This window comes from Protomyctophum bolini (genome assembly GCF_963924005.1).
Source record: "Protomyctophum bolini genome assembly, chromosome: 9".
NCBI lineage: Eukaryota > Metazoa > Chordata > Actinopteri > Myctophiformes > Myctophidae > Protomyctophum > Protomyctophum bolini.
Genome location: NC_137870.1, coordinates 22,390,686 through 22,411,096, shown reverse-complemented (window position 1 = coordinate 22,411,096; position 20,411 = coordinate 22,390,686). Strand labels below are relative to the sequence as shown.

The window sequence follows — 20,411 nt, the reverse complement described above, 5'->3', positions numbered from 1 at the left end:
CCTGTGACATTTTGTTCTTATTGACCTGCCGAAGCTGAAAATATGTCTTGTTCAGTTGGAGTATGCTACAGCAGGACTCATGGTGTCACCTGGAGTGTATTGGCTGACAGGAAGTTTTCCCAGCAGAAGTCCCTCTCATACCTGCCTCCACGCTGCTTAGCCTCCTCCCAGCCCTGAGCAATAATGTATGATCAGTTCACATAGAATCACTTGCTGGCTCATATCATAGCATATTAAATGTATTCATTTTAAGAAATGTGGAATCTGCTTTACGTTTAAGGCATTGACAATTGTTAGATGGTCACTCTTAGAATTTCTGGACAGGATTTTCCTCTTCATGTCTGCCACCTTCTCCTTGCCCTGAGAAGAAAGGCAAATAGTCATTATTACGAGTATAAGTCTGCAATACAGCTGCATTTAAGATAACAATCTGATTCACATGGACACGATTACTGTGAGGGTTGACTATTCTACCTGTTAGTATAGCACGTAATAACCTTGCAGGGCCTAATATCACATACCCTGGGTTGTGTGTCTGCCGGTAGCTATAATATAATCTAGAGAACGGATTGAGGAGATTTTATATATATATATATATATATATATATATATATACACACACACACATATACACTGTAATATACTGCCCCCCCCTGTCCAGAGCTCCAAAATTGGAACGTTAATTATGAATTGAGTGGGTAAAACCATACCTATATTAAATTGTTATGCCCATGAAACTTCCCAAATTGAGTACTTACACGAAGACAATGATTTATTCTATTCAAAATTTTATATTTTTAAATATGCAAATGAGGCATTATGTAGGAAAATATGCAAAATAATCGAAAATATGAAAAAGCTACTACTGTGGAAGGGTTATCATGTATTAATTTACTTATTTTAGCATATTTAATATAGGTCTAGTTTTTCCCACCAATTTTGGAGCTCTGGCTCATGGACTAAAAACCAAAAAGAACTGAACCGGTTCCCATTGGTGGAAAGGGGGTCTCTGTGTGATCTTCATACCAGAGGTATGAAGAAAGGGTCTTTGAAGCTCAGTGAGGCAGCGATGGTGAGGACAGGGTTAAGGCAGCCCAGAAGTGCTCCAAACAGGATCAGTTTGCCAATGTGAGGCTCCACAGGCAGACGAGCCAGGTGGTAGCCCAGTGCTGTCAGATTCTCTGAGTGGTCCAAGGCATTCTACCACAGAGGGGTGTCACACAAAACACAATCCAAATCCTCAGAAAGTCAGACATAGACTCATACAGTCAGGGTTCTCACACATTTTTACCAATGAATTTCCAAAACTTTTCCAGAATATTTAACCCAAATTCCAGGCCTATATATTCAGCGCAATAATGAGTCTATGTCCTATGTGCATTGCGCAATGCCCAAAGACAGGCAGTGTAGCGACAATAAAGCATAGAATGTATCCAAATGTTGTGCCAAAGGTTTTGCTACAACACCTATCCTAGAGAATAGGATCACGCTGCAGCATGTTGTGCGCTTGTAGATCTGTTATTTTTGCCTAATGTGTACATACTGGTACACATTAGGTTGCAATCACGCTGCCGTTTGGCAAATAACGGCTTATGTTACACATTTTGTGTAATGTTATACAGGGTTTTATTAACAAAACCAATAGCCAAGAACAATTCATAGCTAACATTTTTTCCAAGACCCTTGATAAATTCCAAAACATTTCCAGGACTGGAAATTGTTTAGTTTTTTCCTAATTTTGAAATATTTGAAAATCAGTCACTCTCTTACTCACCAGGTCCATGAGGTGTTTGATGGCCAGATTGATGCCTTTTTCAGTGGGAGGATCTAGCGCTTTGCTTAGGAACTCTGCTATCGGCCCCAGCTTCAGGATCTGCAAGATACAGAGACAAAAAGTCAAACTCTACCACCTTGATATTGAACGACAGGTGATCTCTACCAATGACAAATGTCCATGAAAGCACATTTTTAGTAATGGGCACTGCCGGAATGAGGAGAGTCCAATACTACTTCTGTACACCAAAATGAGAGAAAAAGTTGAGCATGGACAAAGTTGCAGAGACACAGTCTGGCCAATTATCTCATACACTGCCAAGGACCTTAAACAGGTTTTTGCTTTTTACACTAGATGGTGCTCTTGGCTAACCTATGACCATTCAATTCTCAGTGAAGCGAGGAAAAAGAAAACCACGTGATTGCAAAAATCGCCTCTCTCCCAAACACCTCCATGTAAGAGATATGTTTTTCTCTTCCTCATATTTCTCTTCCTGGATTGTTCCACTTTTTCCGCAACCGCCATTGCATTTTCCATGGGCTAGCCGCTACATGGACGGATTTACAAGCAGGTATTTTTTCACGATAGCACAGCAAATGGCACTCTCATTATGAACGGTCCGTAGTGCGATCGTAGTGAAGATGAATATTCTGTGACTACTTAAAGGAAAGCAAATGTGAAAAAAACCTGGCAAGTGGAGAACACCACACACACTCTTCTTTTTAAAATTACAAACATTATAAACAACATATCCAGTCACCCACACACTGCCTAGTTTACCCAATACCCTCCGGTGTGTAGGAGATCGTGGTGAAGTTGGTTTCAAGTTGGATATTCACCAGTTGGGTGATATGTAGTCTCGTGTAGCCAGAAAACTATTCCACAATCTCCAAATGCTATTTAGAGTCTGGAACTACACCTCCCGAAATCCGAGTAAGGAAGCTGCTAAATTTGCGCAACAGTAAAGACGAAACGGAAGTGAGTAGTAGGCTCCACTTCCGCTTTATATTTTACTCATGATAGAACTTCCATTGCTCCAGACTGTATGATGGAAGCATTTGGAAATTGCGAGAGGCAACAGTCTGGCAACGCGAGACTAGGTGATATGCAACTGAGAGCATGCATGCCTATATGCCTGGACCTTGAAAAATCTGTCTGAGCCCTGTCTATTATAATCTGCACTGATCCCATTAAATGACCCCTATGAAATCCTCAGGATTGAAATCAGTCACCAGGACTGAGAACCACACACACACACACACACACACACACACACTGGTCCTACCCCCCCCATGAGACTCCCAAATGTTTATAAACAAATCCCAAATGTTTGTAAACAAATCCAAAATGTTTATAAACAAATCCCAAAATGTTTATAAACAAATCACAAATGTTTATAAACAAATCACAAATGTTTATAAACAAATCACAAATGTTTATAAACAAATACCAAAATGTTTATAAACAAATCCCAAATCCCATGAGACTTGGTCCTACCCCCCCCGACCATGAGACTTACTACAGGTCAACTGGAAGTGGTCCTACCCCCCCCATGAGACTTACAAATCCCAAATGTTTATAAACAAATCCCAAATGTTTGTAAACAAATCCCAAATGTTTATAAACAAATCCCAAAATGTTTATAAACAAATCACAAATGTTTATAAACAAATCACAAATGTTTATAAACAAATCACAAATCCCATGAGACTTGGTCCTACCCCCCCGACCATGAGACTTACTACAGGTCAACTGGTAGTGGTCCGTGACACACACACACACACACACACACACACACACACACACACACACACACACACACCTACCTTGATCTGCAAGCAGAGCTCCTCCAGTGGTGTCCGCATGATCTCTGGGAGTTGATATGAATCCAGTAGGCTGGCCCTGAGACTGTTGTATAGGTGATAGCACTTTCCTGGACACACCCTGGGTTTACAGGAAAAGAAATAAACAAGAATTCATACATTATGAATAATAACCAGCTGAAAACAATGTATTTCAAACTCCAGCTTGGCCCTCTCTGCACAGCGGTGTTGTCTCAGTCCTTTAAAAAAGGAAGGGAAGAAAAAGACACTGTACAATGGGGTCCGCGGAGTGCGGATACGGGGGGTCCCCGGAGGTCTGAGCGGGGGTCCGCAATAGTCTGCATGGGGGTCCACGGAGAAGGGGGTCCCCGCAGACTGACGCGGAGTTCGGCGAGGGGGTCCCCGTGGTAGTCTGCGATGCGTGTCATCATGCCGGTCACATTGATGCGTGTGGTGTCTTTGCCACATATGCCTGGTTGCTGGCGTCAATTTCTACGTGGCTAGTATCTATGCCTGTTGCATATATCGAAATGACGGAGTAGTTATGTTGTGACTCTTGTTCATGGCGTGCAGACTATGGGATGTTATCCCCATAGGTTGTTGCTGGAGACAAGGCAGCCAATCAGCAATCAGAAGTACTCGTCAGTATGGTTGCTAGTGTTGGCAACTGTTGTGTCAAAAATAAGCGAACCAACCTCCAAAAACCAAGTAAGCAACTGTGAGGGCCAGAACAAGCCAAGTTTGGCTGGAAATAAGTGGCCTTGGCAACACGCTACTGCTCGCAGACTAGCGGTGTCAGTCTGGTCGTGTTAGTTTCACAGTCAATGTATGACCAGCTTTCAGCTGGTAAAAAGGGGAGAGAGATTGTGTGTTGTTTTGTGAGTGTGAGTGTGTGTGTGTGTGTGTGTGTGTGTGTGTGTGTGTGTGTGTGTGTGTGTGTGTGTGTGTGTGTGTGCGTGCACGCGCGTGAGTGTGAGAGAGAGAGAGATTATGTGAGGGCATGAGACATTGGTGTAATTTGAAATCAATAAGATGAAACCACGCACAGTTTGCTGTGCCTGCTGATTAGGCTGTGCTGTGTATTGATGTCCATGTTGACGGAGAGAAAAAGGGGGGGAGCGAAAGTGGGAGACTGGACTGGACACGAGATAAAATGACAAAGGATGGTGGGTGCCAACCCACCTGCCAGCACGCCCTTTCCTCTGCTTAGCATTAGCCAGGCTGACCCACTCGGCTGCCATGGTGCTGATGTTGTTATCAGTGTCATAGTTGGTCTCTTTGATCTTCCCTCCATCTATCACAAACACGACATCATCGATGGTGATGCTGAAAGAGAGGGATAGAGAAAGAGAGACGGAGACAGACAGAGAGAAAGAAAGATGAGAAGAGACAGAGTTAATGTGATATAGATAATGCAAGCTTTCAGACTTTCTTTAAGTGCTGCCTTGGAAGGTTTAGGAGGTACTCTAATAGTCATTTAAGGAAGGACCCCCAGTTTCATAAGCATTAGGCCACAACCCCCATTTCATTTTTGTTTTCTCTTTGACACACATCTAAACGCTAAAATCGTCAGTGTTCAGTTAAAGGCGTATTTCACTTTAAAACACTTCTGGGGTCATGTTAACAGGTACAGGCTGGTCCGACTGGCATTAGACCGACACCCTACCCAAAACCCAAACCGCAAGCACACGCAACGCATGTCGGACTAACGCATTGTCGGGAGCGACAGGTGATTTCCGCATGTCGGACCTTTGGTGTGTCAGATCGGCGTTTGCACCCTATGTTAACGTTTACACAGACTTTTGCGTGCACCCCAGACAGTTTTTAAGTTGCACAACTGTCTAGAGTGCAATTAAACAAAGACCTGCGTAGACATTAAAGTGAAATAAGATTCTACAAATGGAGTAGAATTTGCACTCTGGGAGTCTGTAAAAGTCCATTTGCTTCCGAACTACCAATCATTTAGCCTCCCAGAATCTGCTCAAGGACTCTAATTAGCCCCAAATCTTCTATATCTATCAAAGATTGTGAGCAACTGCGCGCGCGCGCACACACACACACACACACACACACACACACACACACACACACACACAGACACAGCTGAGCTAAAAACAAATGGTGTCCAGGTGTATTTGACCAGAATGTTTCAATGTCAAAAGAATCACGATTTTTGACATCAAAGAAACAAATCATTGTGAAACAATCAATGACTCAAGTCATTATACTGTATATCAGCTTACATTCCATCCTGTTGCATATTGTACCTTATCTGGGCTTTGCAGTCTCTAGTCATGGTATGGTGGGGAGAGGAGAGCGGGCTTAGTGTCCCATTGGCTGTATAGGGCTAGTCTCCCATTGACTTAGAGGCCAGCCAATCATGAAAATCTTGCCACTAGACCATGTGACTAGACTAGAAACTAGCGGATTAAAAACGAATGTGACGGGCACACACTCATTCACGCACACAAACCTTGTCTCAGCTATATTGGTTGCAATCACAAGCTTCCTTACTCCAGGAGGAGGCCTCTTAAACACCTGCAGAGAGAGAGGGGGATTACGTATTGGGATTGAAACAACGGCATTTTATGTATGAGTATAGATTAAGCGCATATTTTAACGGGTCCCCTGACAAAAGGTTTGAGAACCATTGCCATAGGCAGAGAAGAAGAGGAATGCAGAGAGACAGAACGAGGCAGATAAGGATGTACAGTATATGTGGAGAAAGATAAGGAAACTGAGAAATAAATGCATAAAAAAAGAGAGCCTGACCTGAGTCTGGTTAGTCGTAGGCATCAAAGAGTGTAGTGGAATGATAACAAACCGATCTGAAACAACATTAATAATTATGCCGTTAAAATGCTCAGAAACCCATTCAAGACAATGCGTGGGTGCTTGTTTTCTATGAATAATTCTAACACTGAGATGCAAACAAACAATTACAAGGACAGATTATTTCACACTCTTACGGTACAGTAGCTCCCCACCGCTCCTAGAAAGCATCTGTTGCTGGAAATCTGCTATTGAATGGGCGGTGGGTACACTGTCACGTTGGTTTGGAAGTTGTAGGGAAGCGTTAAAAGCCGACCAGGCTTGCTCCGACATGTGCACGTATGTGGCTCGTCTCATTCAAACACCAGATGACATTATGCCTGTAAGCGTATATGCCATAAAGGACCACTTCTCAAACTATCTTCATATAATAGGTCCTCACTAATAATCATGGTAAAATGGCACAATTATTTTCTCCTACTACATAGGAGGGCTGTGGGCAGTTCAGAAACCCGTCCACTATAGTGACATCATCGTTAGGCAGATTTTTTTACAAAAATGTTTGGATTTTTATTATCTTGAGAACGATGGCTTCCATTTTCGTATTGCAACTTTTCAGTACTAGAAAGCCTGCAGTTTCTTGGATTTCCCTTGGATGATGTCACTGGTGGACAGGTTTCTGAACTGCCCACAGCCCTCCTATGAGACACAGACTGAGTAGAAAGAAATTGTGCCATTTTATCATGATTATTAGTGAGGACCTATTATAATGAAGATGGGTTGAAAACTGGTGAAGTGGTCCTTTAAATGTATCAATATCATTAGCATGTACTACTGACTCTCTTTAAGGTGAAAGGCATTCCGTTGCACGTGCGCCATGTGTGTTGGAAGTGTTCATGAGCGGGTGTGTGTCCTTTGTGGCATGTGGACCCCCCCATACACACACAGACGCAACTTGCAAGCCCAACTGGTGTGTTGTATGTTAAATAAATAAAGAACGAACACCGGCATGAATTAAATAATAGCTGTAGGCCTACCCTACACGTTTCCCTCCCGCCTCGCTTGTCTGTCTGTCATATCCACGCACGCACGCACCAAGGCTACACGACGCATCACAGTTGCGTATAGCCATAAATGGAATACGCTTGTAGGCTACTATATTAATTTTACCCATTCGTGTGCAGTGCGTTAAAGCAGTCATGTGTAGCCTAGGGGTATAGGCAAAGGCGATCAGTGAATCTGCTCACTGCTGTGAGTGCATGCTGTGGGTGGGTGATTGTCGTGATGCCTGCAGCCCTGCACCGCACGTTAATGAGAGATAACCTCGCTGGCAAGGCAGTCATAAATAATCAACGTTTATGTGGAGTGATTGATGAATGAATCATGAACATATGGATGTAGGCTGGCGTGTGCTGATGTCGCTGTTTCAACGGCACCCACCGCGGTCCCGTCCCGTCTCGTATAAGCGCTCATCCTGACCCAGATGAATACTGGACTACTCGCCCCGGTGCTTGCCCGTTTTTCCTCCCGGAATTTTCCCCATTGAGGGGGATAACTTTGTAATATGCTAGTGGCTGTTTGTATTCTTTTTGGAAAAATATAAAAAGATACTCCTGTGGAAAGGCTATATTATTTGACTTATATTGAACCTATAAAGAATTTAGTATTATTTAGTATATGTAAGGTTTTGCCCCCTCAAATGGTACCTCGTCAGATAATCCCCACATATCCTACAACAACTTCTGTGAACAGACTTCACTGTAGTAGCTTTTCATAAATTATATTTGTACTTCGGCTGTTCTGCTGTCATGAAAGTTTATATTTAGAGAAATTCAAAGTCCAGCCGTCTGCTGTCCAGCCTCTCCCACCCCTCACTGGGGAAAATTCTGGGAGGAAAACAGAAACGGGGCGAGTAGTCTTGTTACCACCCAGATGACCAGATCTGCCGTTTATCTGAATGACTTATTTAAATGGGTGAATGATTAAGCCCCTTACACCTATAGGCCTATAGCCTACAATTGCAAATAAGCAAGCTATAGGCCTATGCTTGTCATTGTCACTTGGAAATAAAGGCGTGCAGTCCATTTATGCCTAAATATTATATGTTTTAAATATCACAGGGATTATAGGCATCTGATGTCACGCTGCGCTCCTGAATCATCTCACAAGTGCGCTCGCATATACTATATGTTTAGATACCTGTGACAGCCTGTCAACTGGTCAAACAATGCTGCTCCGCTTTTCTACGACAGAAAAACAGGACAAAGCCTACGACAGCTGTCGACCTGCAATGATTTTTGTCCTGGCGCACGTTCAAGTTCAAGGTTTTGCGGAAATGATGCGGTAATTCTGGCGTGTACACATATTTTGGCGTACGCTGCGTTGATAAATGAGGGCCTAAAAGTGTGAAAAACATATTTTTCATTTCACTACAACTTTAAGCATGCACATGTCATGTGTTTGTTCAAAAATCAAGCCATAAGTTATTTTTAGCACCATAGTAGCCATCTGTTTGTTTCAGCTCTCAGATGCATTCGTCTACCAGTCTGTAGTAATTAGTAGCAGTCTATTTGGTGGGGAGCCAGCTTTACAGTTCAAAAACAGTACAGCAACTAAGGGAATCAGTGATGTGTGCACATGCTTCTTTGCCTCTACCTGATCTGAACATCTGCTGAGCCATTAGCAGGTCATTGAGCTTGCTGATGTTGTCCCAACCAGGCAGGAACACCAAGATAGCTCCTTCCTGTCAAATGGCAACATGACACAGCGGTTACTTGGCAGGCAGACAGCAGGAACCAGAAGAGGTAGGAGCGCACAGTGAGGAGGTGCTGGCCACAGGAGACAAGACTTGAAAAAAGAAAGAGGTCGCACAGCTTGTAGTCACGATGCAAAAAAACTTTAATATGAAACCAACGTTTCAGCAACAAAATGCCTTCTTCAGGGTATGGCAGGAGCCAAACATCAAACATTAAACGGTCATTAGTCGCAAGGAGGAACCAAAGTTCTCATGTTGTTCTAGGAATCTAGGAGCTGAGTCAATTAAGACGGACATCGCCTGGGGGCGGGGGGTTGAATTGTCCTCTCCACAGTAGGCCTGTCACAAATATTACATAATGGCATGATCACAAATTATTTGAGTGAATCATAATTATTTTGCATAATCATTACAATTGTTTCCATTCATCCAGCTGGATTAGTGTGTAAAAAAAATCAAATGCGAGGATTTTTTTTTTTGACCCAAACTATAATGAACACCAGGGATTTCACTGTGTTTTGCCCTGCCCTGTGTGTGATTTAGCCCGTGTTTTGCCCTGTGTGTGAGTTAGCCTGTGTTTTGCCCTGGGTATGAGTTAGCCTGTGTTTTGCCCTGTGTGTGAGTTAGCCTGTGTTTTGCCCTGTGTGTGAGTTAGCCTGTGTTTTGCCCTGGGTATGAGTTAGCCTGTGTTTTGCCCTGTGTGTGAGTTAGCCTGTGTTTTGCCCTGGGTATGAGTTAGCCTGTGTTTTGCCCTGGGTGTGAGTTAGCCTGTGTTTTGCCCTGTGTGTGAGTTAGCCTGTGTTTTGCCCTGGGTGTGAGTTAGCCTGTGTTTTGCCCTGTGTGTGAGTTAGCCTGTGTTTTGCCCTGTGTGTGAGTTAGCCTGTGTTTTGCCCTGTGTGTGAGTTAGCCTGTGTTTTGCCCTGTGTGTGAGTTAGCCTGTGTTTTGCCCTGTGTGTGAGTTAGCCTGTGTTTTGCCCTGTGTGTGAGTTAGCCTTCCATGTGCGGGGATTCTTTCAGCAGGAACAAAAGGCCAATTATTCTGCTGGAAGGCACAAAGTCACGCTGAGCAAAGTGAGGGAGCCGAGGGATGAGAACACATAATGCTGGCTAAAATGCTGGAGGCATTGGAGGTATTACTGCACTGTAAAATGCTTAGTGTTCATTTAACCGTGAGGGTGAACCAAATGGAATTTCTCAGGGTTAAATTAATACTGTGATTTTAGTGTGTCAATTTCGCTGGCTTGTTAGTCAAATAAACAAGGACAGGGGGCTGACATTCTGGCGGCCCGGCAGACATGACATCACCGCCTTAAGAGCATTGCATCGATACAAAATACCATATCCTAATAACATTGTCTGCTTAAACTGCTATCTGTAATGTTTGCTTCAGCCTTGATTCATATATTTCATTATGAGTATTCTGTTTTACCTCATCATATAATTGAATTAGAAAGATAAATTGTTCTCAGGGGCGACATTAGGCAGGTTTAAAATAGCTCACTCTTTACAAATAGATAAAAAAGGATGTGCCTTCAGTTCCTGAGAGGAATGGAACGGAAGGACTCATTGAGATAAAATAATAACTCCTGGGATCTGTTCTCCCCTGCTTCAAAAACTATTTGAAATAACAATCAGATTTGAAAAAACAATCGGATACCGGTGCCAAAGGTATTTTTAAAACTGTCCCAGAACTGAAAACTTTCAAAACAAAAACAGTGATGTAACCAACTGCATGTTGATGTTTTCATAACTGCAATCTGAACAAAGCCTTATTATGCCCACAAGTAACACACACCCACACACTGACATTACAAAAGCTCTTTTTTGATTAACAGAAAATCAAAAGCAACAGACAGTCAAATGGATGGCCAGGACGCTACAGTACAGTACACACACCCAGGTACCTGTCATCACATGCGAAAAAGACACTGCAGACAATTACACAAACACACAGGAGTCGTGCCCAACAGACCGCTAATCACAGACCGCTGCATTTTAATGAACCAATTATTATGGTTGCGGCTCTGGCAGATGGCCAACGGTCACAGATCAGAAAGCCATCACAGCCAATCTATCCAACACTTGGTTCAACAGCTGTTTGACAAGCGCAACGCCCAAGTCAGTTGGGCCGGCCATCTCAGGGTCTCACAGGCTGATGGGACATAGGGCTTCATATGGAAGGGATAATTACTCTGTCCATCTCTGTTAGTCACTCCTCATTTAGAGAAAACCTTTGGGGGACATTGCATTGAAATACTTTCATTCCGTATCCCCTTACCTAACTTTAAAGGACCATTCAGTGATTTGGGTGATTTGGAAACCCCCCGGTCCGCCCTGCCCTGGTATCAAAATGTGCACATGCATCTATTATTACAATTGTGAAGTTGGTAGCCAATGAAAAGCGCCAAAAGATGTGAACATGTCCGCCACTAGCCAATGAAAAGCGCCAAAAGATGTGAACATGTCCGCCACTAGCCAATGAAAAGCGCCAAAAGATGTGAACATGTCGTCAGAGCTCTCCGAGACCCGCAGGAGAACACAAACAAGGAAGGGCAGGAATTCGATTTTGCTTATTCCTTCTAAATCTCTGTATATAAACTATATCTCTCTCAGCGATCGTGTTACTTACATCAACATTGTTGTTTGACACATTGCATGCACACACACACACACACACGCACACGCACGCCTATAACTCCACCACGGCTGTTCGCATTGCATGCACACACACACACACACACACACACACAGTCCCGGCTCCCGAAGAAGCACCACACACGATTAGAACTTATAGATGCGCGATTACATACAGTTTCATTCATGCAAACACGGCATTTCTGCCGCGGAGTGCGTGGCGAAGTAACTCTGGGATTGAGTGCCCTACTACAGTGGGGGGACACGCGATCTGTTCAAGAATGTCTTGTAAAATGTGAATGCAAATAAAGATGTTAAATGTGTGTGTGTGTGTGTGTGTGTGTGTGTGTGTGTGTGTGTGTGTGTGTGTGTGTGTGTGTGTGTGTGTGTGTGTGTGTGTCTGAGCATGCCTAAGTGTACATGCATGTCTGTCTGTGTCTGAGTATGCACAATAAATCTACATTAAGTTAGAATCAAGTGGAGAGTCAAGTATAGACTAGTCTCAACTCAAGTGGAGAGTCAAGTGGAGACTAATGTCAAGTGGCGAGTTGTGCTGAGTGACACAGTCGTGAAGCCTTAAACATACACTTACAGGGTGAAACTCACTTGCTCGGTTACAACAATTATAATCTTATGGATGAAACTCACTTCCTCATTGGTTACAATATGGATAATCTTATTGGGTGAAATTTACTTCATCCTTGGTTACAATATGGATAATCGTATTGGGTGAAACTTACTTCATCCTTGGTTACAATATGGATAATCAGGGCCAGGATCAGTTCCAGGTCAATGTTGTCATCATTGTCCAACATCTCAAGCACCTCAATGGTGTTGTCCGAGTACCTGCCAATCACAACAGACCAGTCATTTTCTCACTTTAAGTGAAAATGCTTTTTGGGGATAAATCCACTATGTTTGTCCTAGCGTAGCCTACGTGTGCTATAGCGAGACAGGACAATTCCCTCCCAATCAGTAATGCGATCTATTACATCGCATTACCCACACTGTACATAATTTGGTGTTAGATTCAGAACGGGTAAAGTCTAGTATAAATAATCAATCATTTCAGTAGCAAGAGCATCAAAATGTCTTCTAAATCTAGTCAACCAGTAGACTATGCACTGAACACATTTGCATGACATTATTTAAATAAACTAGAAATATGAGGAAATTACAGAGGGAGAAATCAACTTTTAATGACGACCGACAGGAGTTTTCATGTTGCACGGTAAGACTACGGTCATTAGTAATGTATTACCATCACCTGGGTGGGTAAGTTGTGTAACTTTCTAGACGTTAAGCCGTGTACATGTTCAACAACACAGCAATGCAAAATAACATTGACAGCTATGAGATAACAGTACAGTTGCTAAACTATTTGGATTGGCATTGGACAATCGCTTTTTGAGGTGGGATTTAGCAAAGGGCTAATTATTTGGGACCCACTTGCAATTGTGACCGGGCCACCAGTGGCCTGGCGCCACAGGTTGAGAACCAGTGATCTGTGGCATTGATCTGCCACCTTCGTAACACACTGTTTCGTGTTTCCACCCACCTGTCCCTTAACGTGCGTACAAAGCAGGGCCAGCTCTCCTTATATTCTGCCTCTTTCTCCTCCTTCTCCTGGCGAGACTGGCGCCCCTGCATGAACTTCTTCTTCCATGAGGGCCGTCTGTCCTGCCCCTGGGGACGGTACCTGGGAGACAGAGGGAGGGCACATGATAAACGAGTAAAGCCTGGCCCAAATATCAGTCTGGCCAATCTGTGTGTAGATCAACCTCAGTATTGGCATTTATTTAGCCCGAATTTAACCACCGATTTTTTGAATTTTTATGAATAGGACTTAAGTGGTTAAATAAAGCTGTGTTTATTTGACCGCCGTTTATAGGTGGGAATTGGGTTTGTTTGTCAAGTTATGTGTTGATTATTATCAAAATATTTGTTTTTCTTTTATAAACATTGCCTGTTGTATCCATTCCTGTGAATATAATAAAATTGTGCACAAAGTATCGGACAAAACATCACTCTCCTAAATCGGGATCGGACCAAAAACTCTGGCGTCAGTCAAGCTCAAAACGTGAGGTGATAAGAGGCCTGCAGAGTGATACCTAGTCATCTCCAGCACATCCTCCAAGAGGTACTCCTTCACTGGGAAAGTCAACCCTGGGATGTGGATCATTGGACAGTGGCCTGGGAGGGAGAAGAAGAATAGTGTTAAATGCAGAGAACATATATCACTGTACAGAGTGGGACAAGAGTGTGACATTGTACGACACGTACCAAAGTACTTGGAGAACTTTTCAGCATTGAGCGTGGCACTCATGAGGATGACCTTGAGGTCCTGTCGGATTGTGAGCAGGTCTTTCACGATGGTCATGAGAATGTCGGACTGGAGGTTCCTCTCATGTATCTCATCCAGGACAAGGTGGCTGATAGTGGACAACAATCTGACATAAGGGAGGAGGGGTTAGTGTCCAAATATACTCTAAATGTAGTGGAAGCAAGCCTTAGCATCGCCCTCCAGCCAATTTGATCCCCTGGCTTTAAACCCCTTCATTTCCCAGCAAAGTCATTAGACCTTATTTGTTTGACAATGCAGCTGGTGCTGCAGCCCCACTTCCTGCCACCAGATCACCGGAGCGTACCGACGAGATTTCTAAATGAATAAATTCACAAATGAAACAAAAGCTATTATTTGTTTTTATTCAAGGTTGTCGTGTCAGCAGGGAGAATGGTACATGACCAAGGACTGTAAAGGACATTGAGCTGAATTTCATGTCATGAAAGGTAAGAACGGCAAGATCATGGGTTCAAACCGGGCACCGGCAAAACTCAGCGTATGAGTAGCACGTGGCTTGGGGGCTGTGTGTGTCACACCTGTCTGAGCTGAGTGGTGCTGTTAGGGTGTCGGACTATAGGAATAATGGGTTGGTTGTCGGAATATTGGTGGTGGGACTATTGGTTGTCGGACAATTGGCTGTCGGACTATTTGGCTGTCGGACTATTGGTTGTCCGACTATTGGTCGTGGGACTAGTGGTTGTCGGACTATTGGAATAATGGGACTACTTCCTCTCATCATGCACCTGTGCATGTGCTACACTGTAGTCTGTACTAAACTGTGCTCTGTGCTGGTGTTACACTAAAACTCAGCTTCCCATCATGCACCTGTGCACAGTGTGAAGCTTAACAGCGCCACTTTGTAACCTGTTGGTACTCTAAACAGACAGACAGACAGACAAAGGGACACACATTGATGTTCCTTGGAGTGGCTGCACCACTCAAATCCAATAGGATAGGTAAGGTTCCAAATTGTTTTTAATAGGATTTTTCTATCAGAATCCTATAGGATTTTTTGACATGGGAATGTGTGAGCTAAGAGCTTGTAGATGAATTTTAAATAAAAGTGAAAGTGTTTAAGTCTGACTGCGGGATGTATAATTAATATAAGTATTAACAAGAGCTTGTGACAAAATAACTACATTGGATCTATTGGAACACACGTTCTTATAACGCCTTTGCCCACTTTCTGAAAAGTAACATTATTGTAACTGAGATTTCCTATATTCGCAGGGAGCTGTCAGTGGGTTGTATAAGAGGCTCCGTTTGAGGAGGTCTTATAGTTTAGCTAGAGGATCTTTATCTTGCCTTAGGCGTTGGGGGGAGGGAGTTAAGAATTTAGTTAGTAACTTGAGCCCAGTGTTTTAGCTAGGTACCTCCTTATGATTCCAAATACTTACTCGCAATATAGGATACTTACTGTATGAGATATTTACCTGTAGTATTATTATATTCTTAATCATCTCTAATGCTTCTGTGTGCCATACTTTATAGGGTGACGTGACGTCGTGGCCTAACGTCACGCCATCGACAGTTTCCGTGACAACAATCATTGTTTTAATGTTTCCACCTGACAGCACGATATGCTGGTGGGGTAAGAAAGATGGACATAGCAAATCATGATGAAGAGGAGGAGGAAGAGGAGACTACTCACTTATCCGAGCGTAGCCACTGAAGAATAATGCCTGTAGTGCAGTACAGCACTGAACCTTGTTTCCGTGGTAACCGGCTGAGAAAGAGAGAGAAATAGACATAATTATGTGATATGAATGCTGGCTGAAGTTGAGCTGTTGATTTAGCTCATTTAAAAAATATAAAATACATCTACGTCTCAACAACAAATCAAAGTTAAATTGAAATAATTTAACTTTGCACATCAAGTAGCTCTCAGACTGTTTACCGGTTTGCAGCTGAGCTTTTATTCTTGTATGCCTTCAGAGCATACAAGAATGTGTCCGGGTAGCTCAGTCAGTAGAGCTCTCGCCTTTGGACCACAAGGTCATGGGTTCGATGCCGGGCACCGCCAACTCAGTGTATGAGTAGCACGGTTTAGTGTTGATAAGTGTGCCGGTGGCGCTCCACCTCAGCAATCCATCTCCCATGGGTCTAGCTAGCGCATTGTAACGGGGACAGACTCCCGCATGTTACCGGCTGATACCGACAATAAGCTATTTCATTTCATCAAGTTGATCTGACATTTTTAGCAAAATTATATAAACCTCAGTCTGTACCAAACTCCCCAAATAGTAGTATAATGCACTGATGCTCATTACACAGCCAACACATATATTTTCACAAAGAAATTGCTAAATAAATACTTTCTGTAAAATGGTCAAATGCAGGACCATATCGTGTGCCCGGGCCCACTAGTGCATTGACGTAAGACCATCAGCTTTCAGCTCAGATTCAATGATTCAGTGGGTGAGGAATGAGGCAGCAGCAGAACTGAATTAGTCGTTTCCTTTTTGTTTGTTGGTTGCAATACATTTTTTTAATACTTTTTCCCTATTGAATGAATTATTACTTGACAAAGATATAACCCATTACAACAACCAGCTTATAGCCCAATAGCCAGTAGCCAATGGGACATCAGCATTAGTATAGAATGTTCCGGTCTCTGCATGATTGACTTGATTGTACTGTATGTGGTAAACAATATTATAGATTTGTTGTTGTTGATTAAATCAAGAATTTCATAAGTTTACATTCTTATTACTACTAGTAGTGACTAGAGCTTCTGTATTTGAGGCTAGTCCTAGACCAGTACATTTTCTTTCATGGACACAAAATAACGATGGCTTTCGGAAAAGATGGTGGAAACCCTTACCTCTGCAGGCGGATCTGATAACCACAAGAGTTTCCATTGCCAACTGTTTCTGCCCTTTCTGCTGCTACACGCTCCGCTACCTAAAAGGCGGTGCGCACGTGCACACGCACGCACGTGCACACGCACACGCACACACACACACACACACACACACACACCTTGAAAGACAACCATTCCAATGTACTGCGCATGACTGAGACAGACATGCCTTGTGACCGAGTACCCCAACAGGGACAATCACAGTCCTTTATGAATGAGGACCATACACAGTAAAACCAAACTATTGTTACATATTGTATACTCGCAGACTTAAATTGACACTCAGGGATTTTACCGTGTACAAACAGGGACAGGGGGCGTACCGAGATGGCGCTTATCCGTCGGGGCTGAGTGCAGACCACCCTGCAGAGGGAGCCCATCCCCCGGTTGATGTAGTCATCAAGGATGAACTGGGTGACCTGCGTGGTCTTCCCACAGCCTGTCTCCCCACTCACCACCAGGACCCGGTTAGTGTTGATCAGTTCTACCAGTTCCTACCCAGGAGTGGAACGGTGTGAGGAACAATGGAAGGGCAAAGGGCATACAGGAACGTAGGTAGGGAGGAACATTTAAAATATGTTAGATCGGGTTCATTAATTGAGAAAAATACTCAAACTGTATAGAGATGTTATTGTCCCTGATGAGAATAAATAATAAAGTAGTATCACAACTCAAATCTCACCTCTCTCTTGCTGTAGGACGGCAGTCTTTCCCTGAATTTCTGTAAACAAATTTACATTTTTGTGAAAATAACGGAAATTGTTTATTTGGCCAAAACCTAAAAGGCACTAAAGTGATTTCACTAGAGTACATTGCTGAAGATATAGTAGTCTGTCTCAACATGTTGCCATCTGTATCCAAGTTGATGCTTAATTATTGTTAGTCTTACCAGCATCTCCCGGTACTTGGCGTCTCCTGTCTTGCTGTTTAGATCTTTCTTTAAAATGTCATCCTGTGTATAGTTTCTGACCACTTCCTGAAACAGGTAGTCCATATCCTTCTCTCTTACTCTGACTTCCTCTTTCGTCTCTTCTTCTCCATCATCCCACGTGTCTGGGGGTTCGTCTTTGACCGTCACATAACTGAAACAAAAGAGTGGAAGACGACCTTTGTCACACTCAGCCCAGAACGATCAGCACCATCGCTGTACCTACTGTATATGTCCCCTGTCCGTGCCTCCATTTTGTACATGATCAAATCTTGAGTGTTAATTTGGTTACATTTGAGTAGTTAACAAAATGTTAATACTTAACAGTGCAATGTTACTAATGTAGCATGCCTTAGCCTTAGTGATGTATTAAAAACTTTGGAGAACATAAATAATGGCCTGTCCGCTACACTATATCTATAGGCCACAACAGTATGTAACTAAACATGGCACAGAAAGTTTGTAAATTTGTGTTTGGTAGATGATTTCTCCATTTCAGCAATATTTCTTGGCAATAATATGCTATTGGAAAGCCTGTTTATTTTAGCTTTTAAATGGTGACCCATTTGTACTGTAAGGAACATGCATTTGTGGGATGAGCAGTGCAGCTGTGTATGAGGGTTGCGCCCATGAAAAGTCCTACTACCGGTGCCCCGAGTTACCCATGTTACCTGGGGGACTCTGTGTCTCCAGGCCATTAAAGGGCCATTCCACTAATCTTATCAGAGGGAAAGGCCTTCATTTTAGAAAAATAAAACTGGCACATCCAGCTGAACGGCAGGTGGAGGACCAACAGTGGAATAAGATAAAGAATAATTGAAGTCTGCATTTGATTTATTGTCGATTAGCGTTTCGACACAACTTTCCGAAGAAGACAGCCCTTCATTTTCCCATACACCTGCTGGCCTGAGTCCCTCTGTTTTTAATGGATATTCTTTCCCCAGAGAGGGGAGAGGGAAAGAGCCTAGTACATCCTGTAATCTGTGTCTGTGGCGATAGTAAAGGCTTGCTCCCTAGGTACATTTTTTCTTTTAATCAAAGTATATTGTAAAACATTACTCGACTGATCGCAATGTTAAAGATTGTGTACTATATCACTATGACAGTATTGGAGATGCTCATCTGCAGGTATTGTAATGTGTCCATGTGTGATTCACCTGTAGCTAAACAATCCAGATAGATAGATAATAGAGCGTCCCCTACCAGGGTCCAGGAAATGATTCCCCGTTCATTTTCCTCATAGACATTTCAAAAAGTATTTATTTAAAGACCTTTTAAGTCTCGTACAAAGCCAACTCGAGTTGTGACAAATAATGACAACAAACGCAATTTTTTGGGCCAAACAAATAATTAGAAAGAAGAAGAAAACGGCAGGTTACAACACTTTTTGTTGTTGTTTTTCTTCTTTGTAATTATTTGTTTGAGTTGGCTTTGTACGACGCTTATAAGGTCTTTAAATAAATACTTTTTGAAATGTCTATGGGAAAAATGCATTGGGAATTATTTCCTGGGACTGGCGTCGTCATGAAAGAGGGCGGGACTGCGACGCTCTTGACTGTGCTAGACATGATTGTAATCATAATAAACAAGAATTTAAACAATAATAACTCATTATAATAACAATGCAGTGTTGCAGTGGCTTCATAAAAAGATGCCGCCATCATAAATCTAGATTGTATTAGAGATCAGTGAGTGACATGCCACTATGGTGACTACTTTAGTACATTACCCTTGTGCGTCCGTTTCCTCCTTTATCTTCTGTTCATCCTTTTCAGGTGACTCACCATCAAAGTAACTGCACACATAAGCCACGGACATGTTAATGAGAGTAGAATGAAACTATAAATTGTGTAATAATAAATGCTGAGCTATTTTCAGCTTCACCAAAAAGGTAAATGCTTGTCTTTTTTCAATCAAATAAAGAGATTTTGTCAATTCACAGCTTTGTCCATATACCGTACATAAACATATACCATTCTCCCATTAATGGATTTATTTCTGCAAAACATAATTGCGCAGTTAAGAAGTGGATCTATAAAGACTATTTTAGTCTAGACTTTCCAAATCAATGAATGCTTTATAACGCATTAAATGCTAACTTTGTAACTTTTACAAGGTAGCATTCCAGGCACTCATAAACTTTAGGTTCATAACACATCACTTCACATTACAAATCTGTATCTCTATACTCCCATCCAACCACAGACAGGTCAATTTAGTTTTAAAATTTGTATCGATTACTTTGTGTGACGGTCGACTTTTACAGCAGACATGTTTAAACAGAGATGAATCGCAGTGAAATAATTTGACATGTCAATTTCAGTTCTGACGAGATGAATAATAAACAATTTGACGCTTCCAGATCATCTCTCTCTAATTGGCTATTGCAACTTTCATTCACAATACAGGATTTCAAGCCATAAATATGTATATTTACAATTCCAAATTGGGTACAGCTGATGACATTAAGATTACCGGTATGTCTATAGTCTATACTAGAATAATTTGGGCAAATAAT

The 20,411-nt window shown here is 42.5% G+C and overlaps 1 protein-coding gene across 1 annotated transcript in view; it reads right to left on the bottom strand.

Annotated features, from left to right (window-relative positions):
• The window catches only part of LOC308320727 (ATP-dependent DNA/RNA helicase DHX36-like), a 33,142-nt gene that overhangs the window by 10,721 nt on the left and 2,010 nt on the right, over positions 1 to 20,411 (bottom strand). Inside the window, exons 4-22 of the mRNA XM_080771376.1 lie at positions 19,623 to 19,688; positions 17,855 to 18,047; positions 17,648 to 17,686; positions 17,289 to 17,459; positions 16,927 to 17,006; positions 15,754 to 15,828; positions 14,042 to 14,208; positions 13,870 to 13,951; positions 13,317 to 13,457; positions 12,499 to 12,604; positions 9,025 to 9,112; positions 6,370 to 6,425; positions 6,071 to 6,135; positions 4,780 to 4,923; positions 3,601 to 3,718; positions 1,775 to 1,873; positions 1,027 to 1,200; positions 274 to 360; positions 90 to 173 (exon numbers count right to left, since the gene is read on the bottom strand). Of these exons, the coding sequence (XP_080627502.1) occupies positions 90 to 173; positions 274 to 360; positions 1,027 to 1,200; positions 1,775 to 1,873; positions 3,601 to 3,718; positions 4,780 to 4,923; positions 6,071 to 6,135; positions 6,370 to 6,425; positions 9,025 to 9,112; positions 12,499 to 12,604; positions 13,317 to 13,457; positions 13,870 to 13,951; positions 14,042 to 14,208; positions 15,754 to 15,828; positions 16,927 to 17,006; positions 17,289 to 17,459; positions 17,648 to 17,686; positions 17,855 to 18,047; positions 19,623 to 19,688 (2,035 nt within the window). The remainder of the gene's footprint in view (positions 1 to 89; positions 174 to 273; positions 361 to 1,026; positions 1,201 to 1,774; positions 1,874 to 3,600; positions 3,719 to 4,779; positions 4,924 to 6,070; positions 6,136 to 6,369; positions 6,426 to 9,024; positions 9,113 to 12,498; positions 12,605 to 13,316; positions 13,458 to 13,869; positions 13,952 to 14,041; positions 14,209 to 15,753; positions 15,829 to 16,926; positions 17,007 to 17,288; positions 17,460 to 17,647; positions 17,687 to 17,854; positions 18,048 to 19,622; positions 19,689 to 20,411) is intronic.